The sequence below is a fragment of the Leopardus geoffroyi genome, chromosome D3 (assembly GCF_018350155.1).
Source record: "Leopardus geoffroyi isolate Oge1 chromosome D3, O.geoffroyi_Oge1_pat1.0, whole genome shotgun sequence".
Lineage (NCBI taxonomy): Eukaryota > Metazoa > Chordata > Mammalia > Carnivora > Felidae > Leopardus > Leopardus geoffroyi.
The window spans coordinates 80,508,390-80,530,372 of NC_059339.1; the positions used below are offsets into that span (position 1 = coordinate 80,508,390).

Genomic DNA, 21,983 nt, shown 5'->3' on the forward strand with positions numbered 1-21,983 from the left:
AGTCACTGCACTAAGAAGCGGAGAAGTCACCAGTGAGAGTTCAATTCCAGGGCAGAAGAGTTTGCGGGTGTGAGGGCTCAAACGAGCTGAGTCATGCTTTCTGAAGAGTAGGTGTTGCCAGCACTTCTGAAGCAGGCCCAGTGACTCAAATGTTTCTCATGCTACTGCAGCCACAGACAAATCCGAGAGGAACATGGGGCAAAAGATATTCTTTCTTTCCTTCTGTCTCCAGGAAAGGGAGCCTTTGAAGTCTTTTGCAAATTGTTTTGCTTTCTCACATAAATAGGACAGCACTGGTTGCCCTATGTCGTACCTGGATTAGGGCAAAAATATTAAAACATGGCTGTAGGACGAAGTTCATCAACAGTAAAGTTCTGCTCTAAAGGAGTCGGAATTTAAAGTCCATGGAAGATAAATTAAGAAGTTGCTGACTGACGTCTCTCGCACTCGCTGCCTTAACTAATGCTTCTTGAGAGAAAGTGCATTCGGTACACATTTTTGTTAAAAGTACTTTGATATTCTTTCCAAGATTTGTCCTTCTATAGAGGAAAGAGAAAAGTTACTCTGTCAAATGAACTGTTCAATTGAAGCATTTTATGCATTCCAGACTACAAGGTGGGCTCTTAAGAAGAACAACAAAGCAGGCATTTGATTTTATAAATTCTCTTGGGAGAAAAGAAGGAGATACAAAAAGTAAATGTAACTTGTTTTTACCTAAGCTTTTCTCTTTGGCTCTTTTGTTTGAACAGGAAGAGGCTTTCTCTTTTTGTTCACTTTGAAATTTATTTAAGTTGAATGAATATTGAAGAGGGTGATTTATTTAGTAAATGATATTGGCATACTTAGCTACTGGACAAAAAAATGTTAGACCCCCTACCAAACATTACATGTAAAAATAAATGTAAGGTGAGGTAAAGATCTAAATGTACAACATAAAATTGGGAAATATCAGAGAACTTTTATACCACTTTGGGGTGGGGTAAGAGGACCTTCTCAAGCAAGGACTCCATCAAGGAAAAGTTGGCCAAGTTTGAGCAAATAAAAACTGAAAATTAGTGAATGGCTCACGTCGTCATCAACGGAGTGGGGGGAAATGAAACAGAAGGCTGGGAGTGTCGTGTGACGAACATGACACTCCGCGTGGCAGTTAGTACTCAGGGACCCCCTGCAAACTGACAAGTTAAAGACTAGTGACCCAACGGAAAAACGGGCAAAGGATGTGAAAGCGTATTTCAAAGCAGATGAACCTCACAGAAAGATAAACTCCTCTGAGAAATACAAGTTGGAGGGGCCTGACACCCCTGTTTGCCCCTCAGGTTAGCAACAGGAGAGGGTGCTAATGTTAAACGCTAGCGGAGGCAGCATGGAGGGAAGCCCTCTCCCACGTGGTAGGTTGGGGGTACGCGTTTCTTCAGCCGTCTGGTCATTTTCCAGTACCTATCACAATCTAGATGTTACCTACCCCCGGACCCATCGGTTACACTTTTAGAAATACAGGTTTACAACCCCTTACCCCAAACTCTTGAGGCCATTTGTGTTTCGGATTTCAGGGAGTTTCAGATCATTGAAGGTAATGTGGCACATATATTACCTATTATACGAAACCTCCAGTCGGGTTGGGACTCCAGAAACAGACACCTTGATGTTTCTAAAGAGAACACATTCCTGCCCGAATATTCACGCAGGTCGGCTTTTGTCACCACGTGAATCCGAGAACGAGTTTTGAATTTTCAGAGCCTGTTGGATTTCAGAATTGTGGATAAGTCATTGGGCACCCATAAATACTGCAAAATGAAGGCACTGAAGCACAAGTGGAAATGCTGAATTTTTCCTAACAGCAAAACAAAAACAAAGAAACAAAAACTGGAGCACTCCTACTCTGTCAGAAGAGTGAGACTTGACTGTCTCAAAAAGATGATTTGTAAAGATGAGAAAACAAGTCCCGGAAAAAATGCGTGTGGTGTTATCCCATTCAAAAAATAGGGAGGGAGGTTACTTCCTATTCATGTATGTGTTTTATGAGGAGGAAAAGCTTTGGAAGCGTGTGTACCAAACTTGACCCTGGTTATCTCCGGGGCATGGGATTTGGAAGGAAGTAGGAGAGACTGCCAGTGTGTTCTTTTGTATGCTTCTCTAGTTCGACTTGTTAAAATGATCATGTGTTATTTTGGTAGTCAAATAAAAGCAACCATCTTACAAGCTCATCTAGTGAGTATTCCAGAGCGCTGAGGGACTGGCAACCCCCACCCCCCCACCCCCAGGTCCCGTACTCCGAGCCATTAGGGAGCCTACTTTTCGTAATTAATGGAAAGCAGGAGACAAGCCCAGGGCGAGGCTCACGACTCCAGCTCTCAAGCGCGTCCTTCATTACTTAATATCGGAGCCTAATCATTTCCAAAGTGTATTAGCATGTTCCCCCACAGGGAAAAAAACGAGCTAAACATGGACTGTTACCATGAAACGGAAATCCAGTCACCAGGGAACCTTTTTTCTAATTGACCCACTTGTAGTGAATAGTAACTCCAGAAAATAATATTGATTTTTCTCTGTTAGAATCATTGAGCGAAACAAGTATGGTTTCCTCTTCATGAGTGCAGTGCGTGCCTCCTAGTTAAGCACAGTTGGAATATGTTTTAAAACAGGAGTACTTCCTCTGTACTGTGATTTTATCTTATGGTCAAAACTTCCCAATATATCCTTAGTTCCTGAGAAGAAAATCACTAAGATTTAGGTGGATCTAAAGCTAATTATTATGCCTCCAAATAGGCATCATGCTGTTTCAGGAGGGGGAGGGATGTAAAAATTGGCAGCGTTTGTATTTGTTTATTGTTCTCAACTTAGATATCGTGCAACACTTGCTTTTTCCTTCCTGCCCTTGGAAAACGTGGCTCCACTTAATTTGCAAGGAGCGGTTGCTCCCTGGTAGCTTGTCAGAAGCCAAAATGACATAAGCTTACAGAGCTGTGGTCAATCTGTTTTCAAGGCCTGCGTATCTATCTAACAAAGGGAAGGGAAGTGGTTGTGGTACTTTTTAACCTTTCAGTTGAAACTAAGCACCCTTCCCTTTGGTGGAGAGAAATCATTTGTTTGAGGGAGCAGCTTGTAAGATTCTGTATCTGGAAATGTTGGTGACTGAGGAAAAAAATCACTTCAGGCTGAGTGTAGACCAACGCATCATGCTGCCGTCTGGATGAAGGTGGAGGCGAGGCGAGCAGTCACCACAGTTCCCTTGGGAGCAGTGTCACGACGGGTGCTGTCCCGTTGTGCTGTTGGTTAGTTACGGTGTGAAATGGAAGACAGCAAGGAAAAATCAGCAACATTAATATATGAAACCCCTTGATGGCAAAGCGCGTTTTGTGTCTAGATACAGGATCATTGGTTACTGTACTTTTGGTTTTATAATGTAAACGCACAAGGAGATGCAAACGAAAGAAGTATCACCACGGGGCACCTGGGCGGCTCGGTGGGTTCAGCGTCTGACTTCGAAGGCTCGGGTCGTGATCCTGCAGTTCTTGAGTTCGAGCCCCGCGTTGGGCTCTTTGCTGACAGCTCAGAGCCTGGAGCCTGCTTTGGATCCTGTGTCTCCCTCTCTCCCTCTGCCCCCTCCTCCCCTGCTCATGCTCTGTCTCTCTCTCTCTCTCTCTCTCTCAAAGATGAATAAATGGCAAAAAGAAATTTTGTTTTAAAAAAATATCATCAGTTTGGCAGAGCAGTGATAGTGTCGGCTGCATTCTTCCATCTTTCCACGCGTGACCTTCCATCATTTCAAGGCCCCCACCCTTTTTTTAAGTTTGTTTTATTTATTTATTTTTAGTAATCTCTACACCCACCATGGGGCTTGAACGCAACACCCTGGGATCGAGAGTCCCACGCTCTTCCAACTGAGCCAGCCGGGTGCCTCTTGCACTTTGTTATATGGCCTTTAGGATACGTGTTTGAAAGGGACTTCCGTTTTTCTCTGCGAGCAGAATTAAAGCTTTCCGTGTGTGTAGATGATCAAGTGTATTTTGTTGATTATACTTTTCTGTGACACTCAGTACTAAAAAACAAAAGTGTACCTTGGAACTCTGGGTGAAGTAAGACCTGAGTTCTAAAAGCCCACAATGCCCATTGCCATTAGCTAAATGTAGTATTATAATCCTGTACCTCTGACTTTAAGAATTAACTAAAATTACTCTTTACTAGACTCAGGATAAATGGTAACTTGATTTTTTCCCCCTACTTTGAGCTCTATTATAGAACAGATGGACATGAGTTATAGCTCTTTCCATAAAGCAGATTGCTTGCTCTGCAGAGTGAAGTCAGTCTTTGCGGTTGTTGGGTAGTTGTGAGCCCTGGGCTGTGTCCGAACTGGTTTCAGTGGAATGGCACATGGTGTTCAAAATAACCATGTCCTCCATTACCGACAATGCTACCCTCAGTGGGAGATGCGAGGCCGAAAAAGGAGTGTGTTCCATACTCTGGTCTGAGACCACTCTTTGACCTGTGACTTAGAATTATTAGTAATTGATGTCTATTTGTATTAAAGTCTCTAATAAGATGTGATAAAAGGAGAACAAGAGAGATGAAAAGTAGTAGCGCTGATGTTGAAAGGCAGTGTATTCAGGTTGTATGTGATACTTACCTGATTTCTCTGAGCCTACTTTCTTTGTCAGTGTGGAAACGAGGGAAAATGACCTCAGAGGCCCCTCTAGTCTCACTTTAGATAACTGAGACATGAAGAAGATACATCCACTCTAAGTAACTTTGTGTAGCCTCAGCACTGTGTATGTGTATATACTGTGTGTGTGTGTGTGTGTGTGTGTGTGTGTGTGTGTATGTTACATATATATAACAGATGTGTTTAAAAAACAAACTACAGAGTTTCTTGTCCTTTAGTTTCTAAAATATCAAGAAAAATCATTCCTCATTAACTGCTAAACCAACCACACTATAGTTTTTACAATCATTATTAAAGTAATTTTTATTAATCTTTTAAAAATCTTTATTTATTTTGAGAGAGTGAGAGTGCAAGCAGGGGAGGGGCAGAGAGAGAGAGAGAGAGCGAGAGCAGGAGAGAGAGAGAGAGAGAGAGAGAGAGAGAGGAGAGAGAGAAAATCCCGAGCAGGCTCCATGCTGTCAACACAGAGCCCAATGCAGGGCTCAGACTCACGAATCAGGAGATCATGACCTGAGCAGAAACCAAGAGTCGGATGGATGCTCAACTAACTGAGCCACCCAGGCGTCCCAATTTTTATTAACCTTAAATTTGTCATGTTCTGATTCTCCTCTGCATACCTATATTGAACAGCTTTGAGAAAATATCTGTATACCTGCATGGATATAATGTGATTTCATTTTAAGGATTTAATTTTAAGGTTTAAGAATGATAATAGTTTTAAAATGAAATTATTTAAAGTATTTTGCCAAGTATGTATCTTTCCAAAACTAGCCTGTTTTTTTTAAATCTGGGTCTATGCACATTTGATAATTGATAACAGAGCTAAAAATCTTATTTTGTAGGAGACATAGAGATTTTCTAGTCTTTTCTTCCCTAACACTATGTTGTCACCTTGATCCCTCTTCTACATTCTCTTTGAATGAAGGTAAAGGGAGGAAAGGTCATCCACTCCCCATTTTGATTTCTCTCTCTTTTAACTTAAACATTGCCTCTAGGTGTCTCTTCCCTGTTTTAAGACCTAAGAGAAGTAAATTCTAGGTGGGCCTTCTTATCTTTCTCTGAAGGGGTTCTTGGATTGGCAGATGCCTGTAGTCTGACTGCCTTCCACATCTATAAAGAAAAAGTGGAACTCTAAGGAGAGTAAGGGTTAGAGTTTCCAAAACAAATGAATTTTAATGTGTTCGGATCAAGAACTTGAGTTCTCAGAAACAATACACACTTTGTTTGCTAAACAAGTCTGCTGGACACTGTGTTCTTTTCTGGGAAGAATTTGGGGGATGGGCGGCAGCAAGAGTAGTATGAGGGATGTGGGGAATGTGATAAGAAGGAAGGAAAGAAATTTAAGATATTTGGAAATCACAATCGGTGCTTAAAATGTACAGGTCTAGGGCGAGAGTATAAATGGAGGCCCATCCCATATATGTAAATATTTATTATAATCAAGCTAATAAACTGTTAAATAAAATATGCTCTCTCCTCCTACCTTAACAGACTTGCAAGCGTAGATTCAAGTTTAGAATCCTCAGACCCCTTGGGATTCCACACATTCTGAGCTGTCAGCACAGAGGCTGACGCGGGGCTCGAACTCGTGAATCATGAGATCATGACCTGAGCTGAAGTCGGAAGCTTAACTGAGCCACCTAGCCTCCCTGAAATTAATTTTAATAATGTTATCTAATCTAGTATTTCAAAATTACTATCTGTTCTAAAAATTAATAACTAGTTTATGTTCTTTTCAGTGTATTTATACTTGGAGAACATCTCCACTGGGACCAGCCATTTCAGGTGCTCAGTGGTCACCTATTACTATTGCTGTTTTATTGGATGTGGAGACTCCTTGTTCTGGGGCTGGGGGGGGGTGGTGCACCCTTGGTCCCCGGGACTGAGGGCGGTTCTCTTTATCATGAGGTCTGGTCGTTTTTATCATTGAATTGATGCAAAGAAGAATTGCACTTTGTAGTTAGAGCTGGCACCAATTTTGAAATGCAAATATATATACCTAAGACTATGGAGGGTACTTGTTAAGAGTTTTTTATTTTTGTTTCTCTCTTTTTCCATTTAAGCTTGTCAACTGCCTTGTACTCATTCAACTCACTGCTGCTTTCCTTTGTTGTTAGAAGTGCTGTGGTTCTAGTAAATTTGTTTGTAAAGATGAATATACCTCCCCACCCTTCCCCCCGTGTTATTGACTAATACTTTTCCAAGTCATAAGTACTGGAACTGTAATCACTTCATGCCTACTTTCTGAAAAGCCTTTGTACTCCATTGTGTTGGATAATGTCTAGTGGGTCTTTTTCCTTCCTAGAGGGACTTTTTTTTTTTTTAGGTTCAGTTTAATTGCATGTGTATTTTTAAACTGTGGCCAGTTCTACCAAATGAGGAATCATATCTAGAAAGTAGGATACTGTTTTTGTTTGGACTAGAACAGCACTTTCATCTATTTCAGGATAGAGTTGGCAGATTTAGAAGGGGGGGAAAAAAAAGGCACCCCAGTTAAATTTGAATGTCAGAAAAACAACAACAACAATTTTTTAATTTTATTTATTAATTTATTTATTTATTTATTTATTTATTTATTTATTTATTTATTTATTTTTGAGTATAAGTATGCCCTGTGAAATATTTGGGGCATACGTGACACTAAACACTTATTGATCAGAAGTTCTTATTTAACTGGGTGTTCTGTATTTTATCTGGCAACCATAATTTAAGACTCCTTTACCCTCTCAAAAATTGAAGAGTTTTTATTTATGTGGATTAAATCTACTGATATTTACAACATTACAAACTTAAACTGAGAGATAATATATATTCTTTAGAAAAATAATAAACCCATTCTTGTTAACATACGTGTTTTTTATGAAAAGTAACTGTTTTAGGGGAAAAAAGGTAGAAGAGTGTCATTGTGTTATATTTTTGTAAATATTTTAATGTCTAGCTTAATAGAAGATCGTTGGATTCTCCTGTTTCTGCATCCGGTCAGGTGCGCTATCACAAAGACCTGTACCATCTGGAAATCTCCACTGGAAAAGGAGAATGGCAAAAGACAAGTAGCGTCTTAGTATTGTTATAAGGTACTTCTGACCTTGGGAATCTCTTGAAAGGGTCTCAGGGCCCTCTTCCAGGGTCCTCCAGCCATTGAGAACCTCTGAACTAAGAACAATAGAACCTGTGATTCTAGCTTGTAGAGTATAGATCATGGATAATTTAATCAGAATAGAGGATAAGTTTTTTTTTTTTTTTTTTTTAACTGACATACTATCAGGTCTATACTCTGCCGTTTAAGGAAACAGCTATTATAAAAGAAAAATCAACGTAACACTTTTAACCTGTCAAAGAGGCCCTGTGTCACTTTTCTGTTTAGAATAAACTTTATGTTGCTACTTAAGACAAAGCTTAGTATTTTTTATCATAGAATTCAGCAGATAAGTCACATGACAATTTCCTTAAAATGCTGATTGGATTGAATTGGATTTATTTTTAAGATGTGTGTGTCTGTTCTAGGCATTGTACGTGCTGCCCCATATTTAGTCTTGGGTGGTTTTATGAGTAATCGGCATAATTGCAATAACTAATCTGATTCCCATCTCAAATAAAAAAATGGGCCAACAGGTTTCAAACACGGACAAGTTAAAACTTAAAGATGAGTTCTTTAATTGCTTGGACAATTGAGAAAATGAAAGAGCCATTCACAAAAATGGAATAGGAGAAGTGCTGGTCTGGGAGACAGACAGGCAGTTGAGTTTCCACTGGAAATGTGGCAGGGTAGCTCAGGAGACAGGAGGTGGCTCTGGTAGGTTAGAGAGAGCTCCTCCCAGAGCGGTGAAATGATTTCTGAGGAGGGCAAGGTAGAGAGAGGGAAGAAACTGACAACAGCTCTGTGAGCACTATTTACCCTTGGGGTGGGGAAGAGGAGATGAAGAAGAAGAAAAAAGGCAACCCAGGAGGAAGGATTTGGAGAGTGTTGGAAGAGACCGGGTGAGGAAAATGTCCTGCAAGTGAAATGAGAAGGGCTTTTCAGGAAGGGGTGTGTGGTTAGCAGTATCCAGCGTTGGCCTGAGATTGAAGAATGGCAATTGGTCCTTAAATTGGGAACTATGGAACTAGGTTTCCCGAGAGAGTGTGTAGTTTCGATAAATTAATTTTTTCTTGCAGGTGTGTATTTGGGGAGAAGTCAAATGGAAAGGTTTTTTGCTTGTGTGGGATAACACAACTTAAGAAAGGCAAGACTGCAAATCCCTTCCCTCTCTCCATCATCACTTACTGGTGTGTTAATGAAGCTGGCCCAGGAAGAGCTAGAAAACTTACTCCAGCAGAACTCACCTCTTCACGCATTCAGTCTCATTCTAGACTGACGAGTTTGTTTTTATTTTGGGTTTTGTTTTAATGTTTATTTATTTTTCAGAGAGACAGAGCACAAGCAGGGGAGGGGCAGAGAGAGAGGGAGACACAGAATCGGAAGCAGGCTGCAGGCTCCTAGCTGTCAGCACAGAGCCCGACGTGGGGCTCGAACCCACCAACCGCGAGATCATGACCTGAGCCAAAGTCAGACACTTAACCACCTGAGCCACCCAGGCGCCCCAAATTTGTTTTTAAATATAATGTATATATTTTAGGTGGAACACTGGCCTTAGAGTCTGAAGAGGTACACTCAGCTCTGCTGTGCACTTGACCTCTGAGGGCATGTTTCCTCCTCCGTTGAATTGGATTAGATGACCTGTGCTAAAATGATGTGACGTTATGCATCTGTGACATTTGTCTTTTCTTTCCTTTTGTTTCGTTGTGATAGGTTCACCAAGTTGAAGAGTCTTAACCTTTCCAATAATCACTTAGGGGAATTCCCATTAGCTGTCTGCAGTATTCCAACCCTGACTGAGTTGAATGTGTCCTGCAACGCCCTTCGAGCAGTCCCAGCAGCCGTCCGAGTTATGCACAAGTGTGTACTTCTTTTTTCTTTTTTAATCTTTATTTTTGAGAGAGACACAGAGCATGAGCAGGGGAGGGGCAGAGAGAGAGGGAGACACAGAATCCGAAGCAGGCTCCAGCTCTGAGCTGTCAGCACAGAGCCTGTTGTGGGGCTTGAACTCATGAACCACGAGATCATGACCTGAGCTAAAGTCGGACGCTCAACTGACCGAGCCACCCAGGCACCCCTACACAAGTGCGTCCTTTAAGCCCCACCACACTGTATCCCTCGGAAACCCCCGGGAAGCTGCATCGAGCTGCAGCACGTGAGATTAGCCAACCTGTTATGTTGGGCGTGTAAGTCTTGACCCCAAATCCAGAGAGCAGGGTGTTGGGCAGAGTTCATGTCTTAGCTTTTACACTCTTTAGAGTCGTAAAATATTAAAATATCCTTGTTTAGAACTGAAGAGCCCCACAGATGAGTGTGCCTACCCATGGGACAAGGGCTTACTTTCTCTTTTTCTGACTTCTGTTGAGTTCTAAGAATTTAAAATAACAACGAAAGATGGGTATTTGGGCTGATTCGCACTGCATGTCGCTCACGTTGTTCCTATTTGTGCCTGTCCAGGTTAGGGAGATTGGTCATATTTTGGTTTTCAATAAAAGATTAAGATACTTATCTCTGATCTTTTCTGTCTGGTATATTACTACCTCAGGCGCTGCCCTTATGCATTTTGCAAAAGATCTAGTTCATTTTCTTTTTCTAATAATATGATCTATACCTGTGGAACTGGTATGTTGATAATAAACATGTAAAATTTACACGTTCTCTTCCTTATTCTGTTTTCTTTCACAGCCTACAGACATTTTTGTTGGATGGAAACTTTCTCCAGGCCCTTCCTCCTGAGTTGGAGAACATGCACCAGCTTAGTTATCTTGGTCTTTCTTTTAATGAATTCACTGACATTCCAGAGGTTTTGGAGAAATTGACTGCTGTGGATAAACTTTGTATGTCTGGAAACTGTATGGAAACCCTGCGGCTACAGGCTTTAAGAAGAATGCCTCACATTAAACATGTGGATCTGAGGTAACTAATTTCAAGAAATCTATCCTATTTATAAGTAGCTGGCTTAGATCTGGGAGCGGGTCAGAGCTGTTGGGGTGACATTCTCAAGCAAGCTGGTTGGTTGGTTGCAGTTTCTGGTGAATGAAGACCCTGTCACGGAGAGCAAAGTGGATGTTTTTTCTCTTTGTCCTCCTTTTCTGTGGCGAGAGACAGCTAATACCATTGAGCATCTCCTTATTTTTTTTTTTTCCTTCCTTGACTTCCCTAATGTAATATAATGTATTCATTAAATTAATTTGTTTAACTTATTTATTTTAATTTCCCATTTTTCTGTCCAGGTGGCTCTGCCCTTAGTTTATTGTTCTTTACAAAAATATAAAACTTATAATCCCTCGTGAGGCCCCAGTTTGACTAGAACCTCCACTCTCACCCCTTGCAAGAGCAAGGAACCTGCATTTTGAATCCTGATCGTGCACAACTCCAACCAAAACCCACCAGCACGGTCCTTGCCACATTAAAGATTCAATCGTCCTTTAGTACGTGAGGATCAGTTTTAGTGTCTAATATACAAAGAACCGGTATACAAGGAGGGATCTATTCTAAATTTCTCTTTATTAAGGAAAAACAAAAGCCTGTCATGGGACTGAGTTCCTGTAAAGCAGCATATCAGGCTTAGAGGTCTCATACTAATTTGCCCAATTTGATACTTTTTTCAGCCAAACTAATCTCCCCGTTGTCCAGAGGTCGATGACCACATAGTCATCGTGATAGATCTTGGGCAAGATACTTAATGTCTCTGGGCAGCTGTGTTCTCATCTCTAAAGTATAGTTAGTAACAGAAGCTAAATCGTAGGGTTTGGGAAGGAATTGAGTTAAATGCCTCCTACTCCCAATGTCTTATGTGTTGTTATCATACCTGATTGAGGACGCCTTCCTCCTCGTGGCACTCAGCTATCATTCTTGGCGTCTTCACGACTCCTCATTTGTCAAGGGTGTTTCTTTCCTCACCTTACTCCCCACTTTCCTCTGTGTTGATAACCCTAGGCCCTCACTCAGACCTGTCGATTTTTGTCAGTGTAAAGAAGCATCATCTTTGGTCCTTTTCTTCCTTCATACGGTCTGACCTTGGAAACCGTTTCTTCCAGTCCCTCAAAGAATGGCTTCCTTTTCCCTTTCCTCAGACTAAAGAAATCAAGCCTGTTGCACCTGGGGAAGTGTTGGTTAGCAGTTTGCGAACCGGTTCTTCATTGAAGGAGGACAAATGGTAATCCTGGATCTGAACTTGAGAACTTTCTCGAATTGACAGGAGGAGACACTGAACACTTTGTCTTGTTAACTTTCTTTCTAAATTGTCAACATTATTTGTCTCTGAGTCACTTAGACTTAGAAAACTTTCGGTCTTAAAGAATTTAAGCCCTTTTAAATTGAGCCACCTAGATTTCTAGTTCTAATTGGATCTTTTTAGATGAGATCGGTTACAGGATGTTTAAATACCGGAAGCAGGGGCGCCTGGGTGGCGCAGTCGGTTAAGCGTCCGACTTCAGCCAGGTCACGATCTCGCGGTCCGTGAGTTCGAGCCCCGCGTCAGGCTCTGGGCTGATGGCTCAGAGCCTGGAGCCTGTTTCCGATTCTGTGTCTCCCTCTCTCTCTGCCCCTCCCCCGTTCATGCTCTGTCTCTCTCTGTCCCAAAAATAAATAAACGTTGAAAAAAAAAAAAATTTAAATAAATAAATAAATAAATAAATACCGGAAGCAGACACGGGACCCTCTAAATGTTGAACGGTTGTGCCTAGGTAACTGCTTTCCTCCAGGCCTCTCTCTGCCCCTCCCCTGCTCACTCTTGCCTGCATTCTCTCCCTCAAAATAAATGAACTTGAAAAAAGTGTCTAGAACAGAGCTCCTTCACCACAGATAACCAAGCAGCACTGCTGTGCTTTATCCTTGTTAGCCAGTGTTAGCCCTTGGTTGGTACTTTAATTGACTAACCCGTCCTTGCAGCCTCTCGAATGTCCTGCTCTCCCGCACTCATGTGTGGAGTTCTCCCTGTCTCGCTCTTCTCTTCAGTCCAGAGGCCATTCTGCCCTAACTCATGCACTGCTTTCTTTGCCCACTTACATCTGTGAAATTCTGCCTCCCCTTGCCATTCGGATGAGGTGCTTCATCCTGGGTTGCATCTTTTCTGACCATTCTGTGTGTTTCATGCGAAGGTTATGGCACTCATCACATACTTATAGTCTTTGTATTTTAAAGCATATGATTTTCCTCGCTCAAGTACTAAATCTCTTGACAAACACCTTGTTTTATTCATCTCGTAGTGACACAAGCCATAGGTCACCATGCTAATCACCACCATACCTTTCACTGTTTGCAAACTATGGGCACATACATTCATTTGACTTTCTCAGCTGCCTCGTAGGACAAGTAAGGTGCAATCCCCGTTTTACAGATTAGAATTAGGCTTAACCAGAATTATAAAGTGACTTGTTCAAGGTCCTATTTAATGAGCAGCAAACAGGAACTAGAATATGATGCTGTTTCACACTACCTATCTACACAAAGTAAATCTCAGTGAATGTTTATGAAATAAATAAAATGGCTGTGTTAGCTGAGGGGATTATTGAAAGGAAATTTTAATCACATTTTGCCTCTTTGAAAGTTCATCCTAAATAATTATATTATTGTGTGAGCCTGGAAACTTTTGATATTTGAATCCTGGTAAGACTTGGCAATTTTAACTGAACATTTCCCTCTCGTTATAGATTTTCTTTTGCCTCCTCATTAAATAAACCCTTTAATTATTTTAGTGTTAATACATGAAATTACAGGAGGGAGCTCTTTCAAATGAAGATGATGATGCCACACTAAGAAAGTTACTTACAGTGTAAATTAGGAAGAACATGGGACCTTTTTTTTCAACTCCTACAGTCTGTTGTATCCAAAATGAGACTCTTTAAAAAATTCTGTGTACATAGTCTAGTAATCTCCTGAGCATTTGGAAATAGGCAAATTGCTGGGTTGAGGCCAGTTTTTAAATCTTACAACCTGGAATAAAAAAAGAAAAGCAAAAAACAAATCCTGTTGGGGACATTTAAAGAGGCCATATGCTATGCTTACAGATTGACAAATCCCAGCTCTTTGCTGTCTGTCACCCATCCTTGTGTTCCAGTGACTTTATGATATTGCTAGTAATAATTCCGTTTTCATCATTTTATTTTATTTTTTCAAAGGGCAGAAATTCACAGCCAGGAGCCTTTAGCTTTTTCCTAAGCTCCAGCCCTCCTGTTAATGCTGTTGTAGCCCACGTGCATTATTTCAGCACTTTGTTATGAGAAGTGTAGGGTTCTTGTTTGTTGGTTGGTAAAGGAGTTGGGGGTAGCCTAGCAGACTAGGAATTGAGATTTCCGTCTCTTTTTCTCCCATTTGAAGTTAAGTGTGTCTTCATTCTACTGATTCCTAGTCCCCGTTACTGCTTCCGTATCTTCTTGGGAGCATCTCATCTGTGGCCACCTCAGTCCGTCAGCTAGCTGGTTCTCCTGGCGGAGGTTCTGCCAGTTTTCCCCTGTGCCTTGCTCTGTCCTAGATTTGTCGTCCTTTGTTTTCTAATTTCTCAGAGAATCCTAGATGCCAAATGTCAGTATTTTCTGTGCTTTGCTCTTTCAAGCAATATTTTAATGATGGAGATAGTTTTGGTAATCAGTCCTCGGTCTAAGCCAGCCAGAAATCCAGATGTTTGCATTTTCATCTCTGGTGCATATGTGGCTCCCATTCATTTCCACACACACACACCCGCCCCTCCCGCCTTCTCCCTTAAATTCTGCTCACCTCCCTGCTCATGAATCCTTTCTCCTTCCTTAAACATTCACTCTAGTTGTAATGTGCCTAATGGGTTGGTCTGGGTTGTGTTTTCTGTGTTCTTTCAATCAAATTCTGTGGAAATAAATGATTAAGTGGATTTTTTTTTCCCCTCTTGCAATGAATTAAGGTAAAATCAATGTGTGTGATTCTCTTCCAGCCTAAGTGGTCCAAAGTGTGTTTCAGCATATATTGCCAAGATTAAGACCTTCCTGGAGTTGTCGCTAAAAATAGCCAAAGAATCTAGCCAGTTAAGGTAGTCCAGATGCAGAGATGTAAGAAATGATGGAAGACTGTAACATAGTGAGGCGTGCATCCCTTCTCCTTAGCTCGCCGTATCAGGGTGTGGCCATTTGTTTCTAGCATTGCGGTTAATTAGAGTCTCTGTTTGTGGCCTTTCTCTTCAAGACTGAACATAATTAGGAAGCTAATAGCAGATGAAGTGGACTTTCTCCAGCACGTCACTCAGCTTGATCTGCGCGACAATAAGCTTGGTGACCTCGATGCTATGATTTTCAACAACATTGAAGTTTTGCACTGTGAAAGGAATCAGCTGGTGACATTAAACATCTGTGGCTACTTCCTAAAAGCACTCTATGCCTCTTCTAACGGTATGTAACATACACCACATCAAAGGTTCTCTTTTGGTTCCAAGAATTTACTCAGCAACATCATTGCTTTGATGTGATGATGCCTCGCTTTGATTTTACTTTGCCCATTTACTAAAATAAGTGTCAAATTTTGCTGCGATAAAAATAATAAAAGCAGAATGCTGGCATGGTATTTAAAGGAATCAAAACAGGAGATTTTATAGTTTCGAATTTGTTTTTGTCATATTGTAGTACTTAGGTAACTTACTCCCACTTTTGATTTGGCTCCTCTGCTTAACGGGCCTTAATAAACTATTTCTTGGACTACCTTGTTAGGATAGTAAATCTGGAACCGTGATTTAATATTGGAGAGTAAAAATGAAAGGAAGGTCCATTCTGGACTCTATTCAGGGTCTCAGATTTCATGTTCCACTAACAAAGGAGCTAATCTTAAGAGAGACCTGAATTATATACCCACAGGGACACCACAAGTCAAGAGTCTTACTCATTTAATGAGGTCTCTTCTTCAGAATCTAGAAATCATGACATTTCTAAAAAAGAAAAGATCATGTGGACATATATTTGCTAACAGGAGGATTTTGATTCCCTACAATCAGAAAACTGAGTGAAAACTAGTATTTAGTACTCCAAGTTGAACAGTGTTTATCAAGCACCTGTTCTATGCATCGTGCTGTGCAGGAGTCCTCAAGGATAGAGGATTTTATTTTCGAAATGAGTTAATTATTGTCATCTCGCTGGAAAAACCGGCTAAACCTCAAATAGCGATAGGTCTCCATCACTGAATGGTTATAGGATTTGGATAGCCAGAAGGCGCAAAGTGGGTGTGGAAGAGGAAGGAATCTGAATGTGGTCTGTTCGGCAGATGGGAGAAGACAGGAAATTCTGAACTCCTAGGTGCCTGCTAGAAAATGGTAAGAAGTAATTATGGGACGCATGGCTTTGAAGCTTGTGCGGTAAGCTGTAAGAACCCGTGGAGATTCTTAAGAGGAGGGACCCATGATGGATGCCGTAAGACTGTTCCCGTGAGAGTAGAGTACAGAGTGTATTTATGGGAGAAGAGTGGAGTCCTCGCCACCCTGCCGATCCCCATCAGTGGAGTGGTTTTCCTGGGAGCAAATGGGAACTTGCAGTCAAGACTACAGATGTTGATTTGAAACTCATCTGTTTAGAGGTGGTACCTGGAACTGTGGAAGTAAGGTAACTGGGAAAGAGAAGGGAGCTGGCACCAACAGCAGACTTACAAAGCCCTCACAGCTGGTGTCAGACAGGTGCTGAACTTGTGAACCACACGGTAAGTGTCTGGAGAAGCAGAAGGACATCTAGAAACTACTCTGGGAAACAAAGCCCTAGGTAGATGGTGGTATCACATTTCATACAGTTTGGAGGAAGGGTTTTCCGATTTGAGTAGAGGAAGTCATTGGTGACCCTTAAGAGCGCTGGTTCAGTAGAATGAAGAAGGCAGAAGCCAGATGCATTTGGTTTTCTGAAAGGAAATCTAAATGTTAAAAGTTAATCTTCTAGGTAAACGTTCAGCATGCATAACAAGAGGAGAACCACAGTAAGTGGCTGGGGAAAAGGTAGGAAAATAGAACGAGTGGTTTATTTCAATCTCTGAATAAGATCTTGTGATTAAATTGGAAGTTCTCTGTACTTTCCTGTAGTTTCCAAGTTTAACAAATGGATGTATTGTACTTCCTAATGTAAACAATGGAGAATAAAGCGCAGTAATGATGTTCTGTATACAAAAAGAGTCTCTGTGTGACTTGAATGGTAATGTCTTTGTGGTTTTTTTTCCTGCCTCCTAGAACTTGTACAACTGGATGTTTACCCAGTTCCAAATTATCTGTCCTACATGGACGTTTCAAGGTAAGAAGCCAAGTCCTAGAGCACTCTAGAGGCTGCTTGAAAACTATTTAGATGATCCTGTCTGAGCTTATGCCTAAAAACTTTTTACATATTTTGACTGTAAGTATTACAAATTAAATTCAATAGTTTTACTAAATATCTGTCAGTTAAAATAATATTTGTGAAGTATACCTAAAAAATAGAAGAATCAAGGTATTAGGTCCCCATGGACCCAAATTGGCCACCATGTTTGAGCCTGAAAGATTAGGGAGTTGAAGCTCTATGGCTGGAAGGTCTAGAAGTTCTTTAATTATATTAACCATATCTTCTGTCTTTCGCTGAAATGATGTTAATTTCATTTTTTTTAATATTGTGCTATGTTTCTTTGATTTTTTTTCCTTCCCTCTGTTACTGTGTACCTACATCTTAGCAACTAAGCCTCCCAAGGTAGGATTTCCATACAGCCTGCTTACTTAGCTCATTTGCAAACGGCAGACCATCTCACCTTTTATACAAATTCACTACTGCAATGTGTCATATTGACCCCAGTTCCCACAAATATTATAGTAGACTTTTTCCAAAAGGCATAAAACATGTATGTATACAAATTAGACTTTAATAATCTTAACACACAAAAATTGAAATTTACTTTTAACATAATTCCAAAGGAAATATCCAAAATTTTCTGAATAGAGGAGCCTGCGTGGCCCAGTCAGTTAAGTGTTCGACTTCAGCTCAGGTCATGATCTCGACTGTGAGTTCAAGCCCCACGTCAGGCTCTGTGCTGATAGCTCAGAGCCTAGAGCCTGCTTTGTATTCTGTCTCTCTTCTCTCTGCCCCTCCCCCACTCATCCTCCTTGCCTCCCTCCCTCCTTCTCTCTGTCTCTCTCTCAAAAATAAACATTAAAAAAAAAGAAAAAAGGAAAACTTTCTGAATAGCCACAGTGCATGACCCGCTCACCAAGTGCTAATTCATTTTAGTGTATAAAATCCGATACAGCTGCCATGTAATTGCTCAAGTGCAGAATTTGCCTTTTGTCATGAAAATACACAAACCTAGTTAGTTTAACAAGGTTCTCAATCAGAATTATGTAAGAAAGTGTCAGATTTATTACAATTACAATTTTATCATAAATTTGTAATTATAAACTACTTTATGAGTAGTGCATTTATGAGTATGTGCATTTTTTCTACTAAATTCATGTCAGGTTTGTTTAATAAAAATTTTAGTCAGATTATTGCATGATTAAATTGTTATTTTTTCCTACCAATCTTGACTGCTGCATTAACTTTTAAATGAGAATGGTACTAGAGTGGGGTTTGCATGCATGAGTGTATATAAATATCTTGAACAGATGTATTGTAAGAGAGTCGGAGTAAATCTATTTACCCTTTGTTTACAGGACATAATTAGCAAATGGTTCCCATTAAAACCCCTGAGTGAGACTGAATTGGAAACCCTGTCTTGCTTTTCCCTGAATTGTCCCTTAAATGCTGTTCGTCTTGCTTTATAACTCTTATGTCCAGACCTTCACTATAACACGCTCTGCCTCATTCGCCTCCCCAACTATCGGACTTGCTCTTGGAGAACCTGATTCCCCTGACATAACTCTGAGTCTTTCACTTCCTCCTCTTTTGTATTCATGTCAGGTACAGGAACTGAGCTGTCCCCCCTCATGGTGTTTACTAGGTCCTCCAGAGCAAAGTCCCTGGTTATGTTTGTCACTTCTGTGAGTCTTCTTGCTGTATAATGAGGTTCTTTACAGCGAGAGGGACTTTCACTCTCTTATCCTGGGAAGATGTTGTAGGGGTTAACTATAGTAAAATAAACAAATTGTGTCTTCTGGCCTTCAAAGCCAGAACCATGTGTACCTTTACAAACACTGAGCAGAAAACAATGCCACCTTTTCTGTATTTTAGTTGAAAAGGTAGCATTCTTGCAAAATTTAAGAGCATTATTTTTAAGTCACACACAAGGCCACCACCTTTAATATCCCAACTGTTTTCACTGTTGCTCTAATACAGTCCCATCCCAAGCATCATCTTTTCATGGAATTGTTCACCTGCTCATAATGTACATAGCACTTTACATTCTTTGTGCCTGGTCACTTCACATATTTAAAAAAGAAGAGAAGGGGCGCCTGGGTGGCGCAGTCGGTTAAGCGTCCGACTTCAGCCAGGTCACGATCTCGCGGTCCGTGAGTTCGAGCCCCACGTCGGGCTCTGGGCTGACGGCTCAGAGCCTGGAGCCTGTTTCCGATTCTGTGTCTCCCTCTCTCTCTGCCCCTCCCCCGTTCATGCTCTGTCTCTCTCTGTCCCAAAAATAAATAAACGTTGAAAAAAAAAAAAAAAAAGAAGAGAAAAGGCTACTAATAATCCATGACCAGGGAGGTACTCATGATAGTAGATTTGTCTAAGAAGTAATGTAATCAGTTCATTTAACAATAAAGTCAGCATTAGTTTAGTTCACTCGTTACTGGTAATTATGATTACCATGTAATGCCTCAGTTAATATTTTTAAATAAAAATTCTGACTCTTAAGAGTCAGTGTGCCTTTTCTCTGCTGTCATTTCTTTCCTTTTATCTGTGATCCCATGATACCTACGAGAGTAGAGAAGCATTTAAAAAATGTTAAGTGTAAAAAAAGTAAATTGGAAAATAAAACTATTTTATGCCATTTGACTTAATTGAAAGAATGTGTATGTTTACTTGTTCATTTGTTTTTTCCAATATAAGACATCTTCTTGCTAGACTTGCATGGGCTTATAAACTTTTTAGGATAGCAATTCCGAAAAACATACCTCTTTTTTTTTTCTTTTTTTTTTTTTGAAGACTTTAGAAATGCTGTAGCTGTGTCCTTTTCTACTTTTTCTTTTTTTCCTATTCCTTGTCACACTTCATCTTGTGAATATAAAGTGAATAGACATATCCTTTTGGTTAATACTCACTATACTTTGGTATTTCATTTAAAGTTTTATTCTACATAATTATTTACAGTTTCAAACCATATTTTAGGCCAAATTCCAATCAACAACAACAACAAAATTGTATATTCTTATATTTAGGAACTGCTTAGAAAACGTGCCCGAGTGGGTGTGCGAAAGCCGAAAGCTGGAAGTTTTGGATATTAGTCATAATCAAATATGCGAACTTCCTGCACGGTGAGTATTACAGATCAAGTGAGAGGGTCTCAAATTAGATCAGCAGTTTTTAAGTAATTTAGCTTATTATTGTGAACTCCTACAAGAATTTGTTTTAAAGCTTTATTTTTAATATCTTTTATCTCCTGTGGTGTCTTTGAATTACAAACTTTCTTCATGCAGTGGATGATAGAGTGAGACTTCGTCAACCAGGCTTTCCAGAGCCATGCAGGGCTGTGCTTAGGGATGTTTTTAAATAAGCTGTGTTTGAAAACTCAGCCAACAATACAATTGCTTCACCTCTGTAATCTCAGTTCTTTCAGAATCTTCCACTTCTGTCTGTTGACTTAACATGCCTGCCTTCCCCACAAATAATTTTTGGTTTTCCTCAAACATAACCTTGGAAAAAAAGATTATTAGATCATTAAACCTAGAAAGAGCAAACTAGATTCTCTTTTTCTTGGTATGAAAGAAAGGTCCAAGGACTTTTCTTTCCTTCTCTTTTCTCTTAATGTAAATTTCGTAAATTTTCATTTTAATGGCAAGATTTGTAAAACAGCCATGTAATGATGTCTAAGGCCATTGATACAGATACCTTCAGGTGAACTAATTCTAGTACAAAATAGTATTGACTGTTAGTGACTAGCCATGGATTAATAACAAAAGATAGGCTATTCCAGTGTTATCCTATAGACTTTTCTGTGATGATGAAAATGCTATTTATCTTTTATATGAGTGTATATCTCTTCTGTCCAGTATGGTATGCACTAGTCACATGTGACCATTGAGATTTAGAATGTTCCTCATCCTTGCATATAAAATATACACCAGATGCAAAATATCTCAATACTGTATATTAGTTACATGTTATAATAATAGTTTGGAGATATTGGGACAAATAAAATGTAAGACTGAATTTGTTTCTTTTCACCTTTTTTACTGTCGCTACTAGAACATTTTAAATGACATTTGTGGCTTGCATTAGATTTCTGTTGGTTAATGCTGTTAGAATATAGATCTCATAAAAGAGATCTGGGTTACATTTCAATCCCTGGAAAGCTCAGTTAATTTTACTTTGTTCCTTGGCCATATGTTATACCTGGAATTTCAGTTCTATTTGAAAATGCTTTCTGCTTTAGAGTTTTGTGTTGATTGAGCCTGTAGGTGACCCTGTGTAGCCCATCTCCATTATCAAGATGATTTTGATGGTGTGCCCTGTGGACAGCAGTGTGCATACGTGTGAGAGACAGACCCTTTCAGAAGACAAACAGCAGAAATCATAACAGGCTATTACTAATGGGGGAAAATTTTGTTGGAAAAATGTTGCAATGTTACCTTTCTTCTGTTTTCTCTGTTCTCTTCCCCACTTCGACCCGCCCAATCCAACAGACAGCACATTGGCATTTAAGGCCTCTGTTTCACGGTAGGCTCCAAAAAAACATTCTGTACACAAACCCAACAATTAAACAAACAAGATAACTGATATTTTATCCAGTTTTCTCCAAAGTTAATTCATCCTTGATTGGATCTGCATTAGTCATGCTTTTGGGGGATCTAAATGGATGTTTATTCAAAATAAATTCTAAATGCCCTATTGTCAAGGAATTAAACAGCGTGTGTGTGTGTGTGTGTGTGTGTGTGTGTGTAGTGTGTGTAGTTTGTGGGACAAAAAGAATACGTATTGTTTTCCTATTTGTGGTGTTTACTTGCACACTTTCTGTCAGCCCTATCATTGATCTAATATTCAGGCAAGACAGCAATTCATTAGAAGTTGATTTGATATTCAAGCTTTGTTTATCTAAGCCATGTATGTGAAGAACTTCACCAGACAAATTAATATTTAAAAAGTGGAAATGTACTAAAAGGAAAACAATGCTTAGATAGTATCCAAAAGAATTTAGCTA

The 21,983-nt window shown here is 40.0% G+C and overlaps 1 protein-coding gene across 1 annotated transcript in view; it reads left to right on the plus strand.

Moving 5' to 3' along the window:
• Positions 1 to 21,983, plus strand: part of PHLPP1 (PH domain and leucine rich repeat protein phosphatase 1) — a 214,557-nt gene that overhangs the window by 148,448 nt on the left and 44,126 nt on the right. Inside the window, 5 exon segments of the mRNA XM_045458800.1 lie at positions 9,450 to 9,596; positions 10,422 to 10,652; positions 14,892 to 15,094; positions 16,900 to 16,960; positions 20,005 to 20,100. Of these exon segments, the coding sequence (XP_045314756.1) occupies positions 9,450 to 9,596; positions 10,422 to 10,652; positions 14,892 to 15,094; positions 16,900 to 16,960; positions 20,005 to 20,100 (738 nt within the window).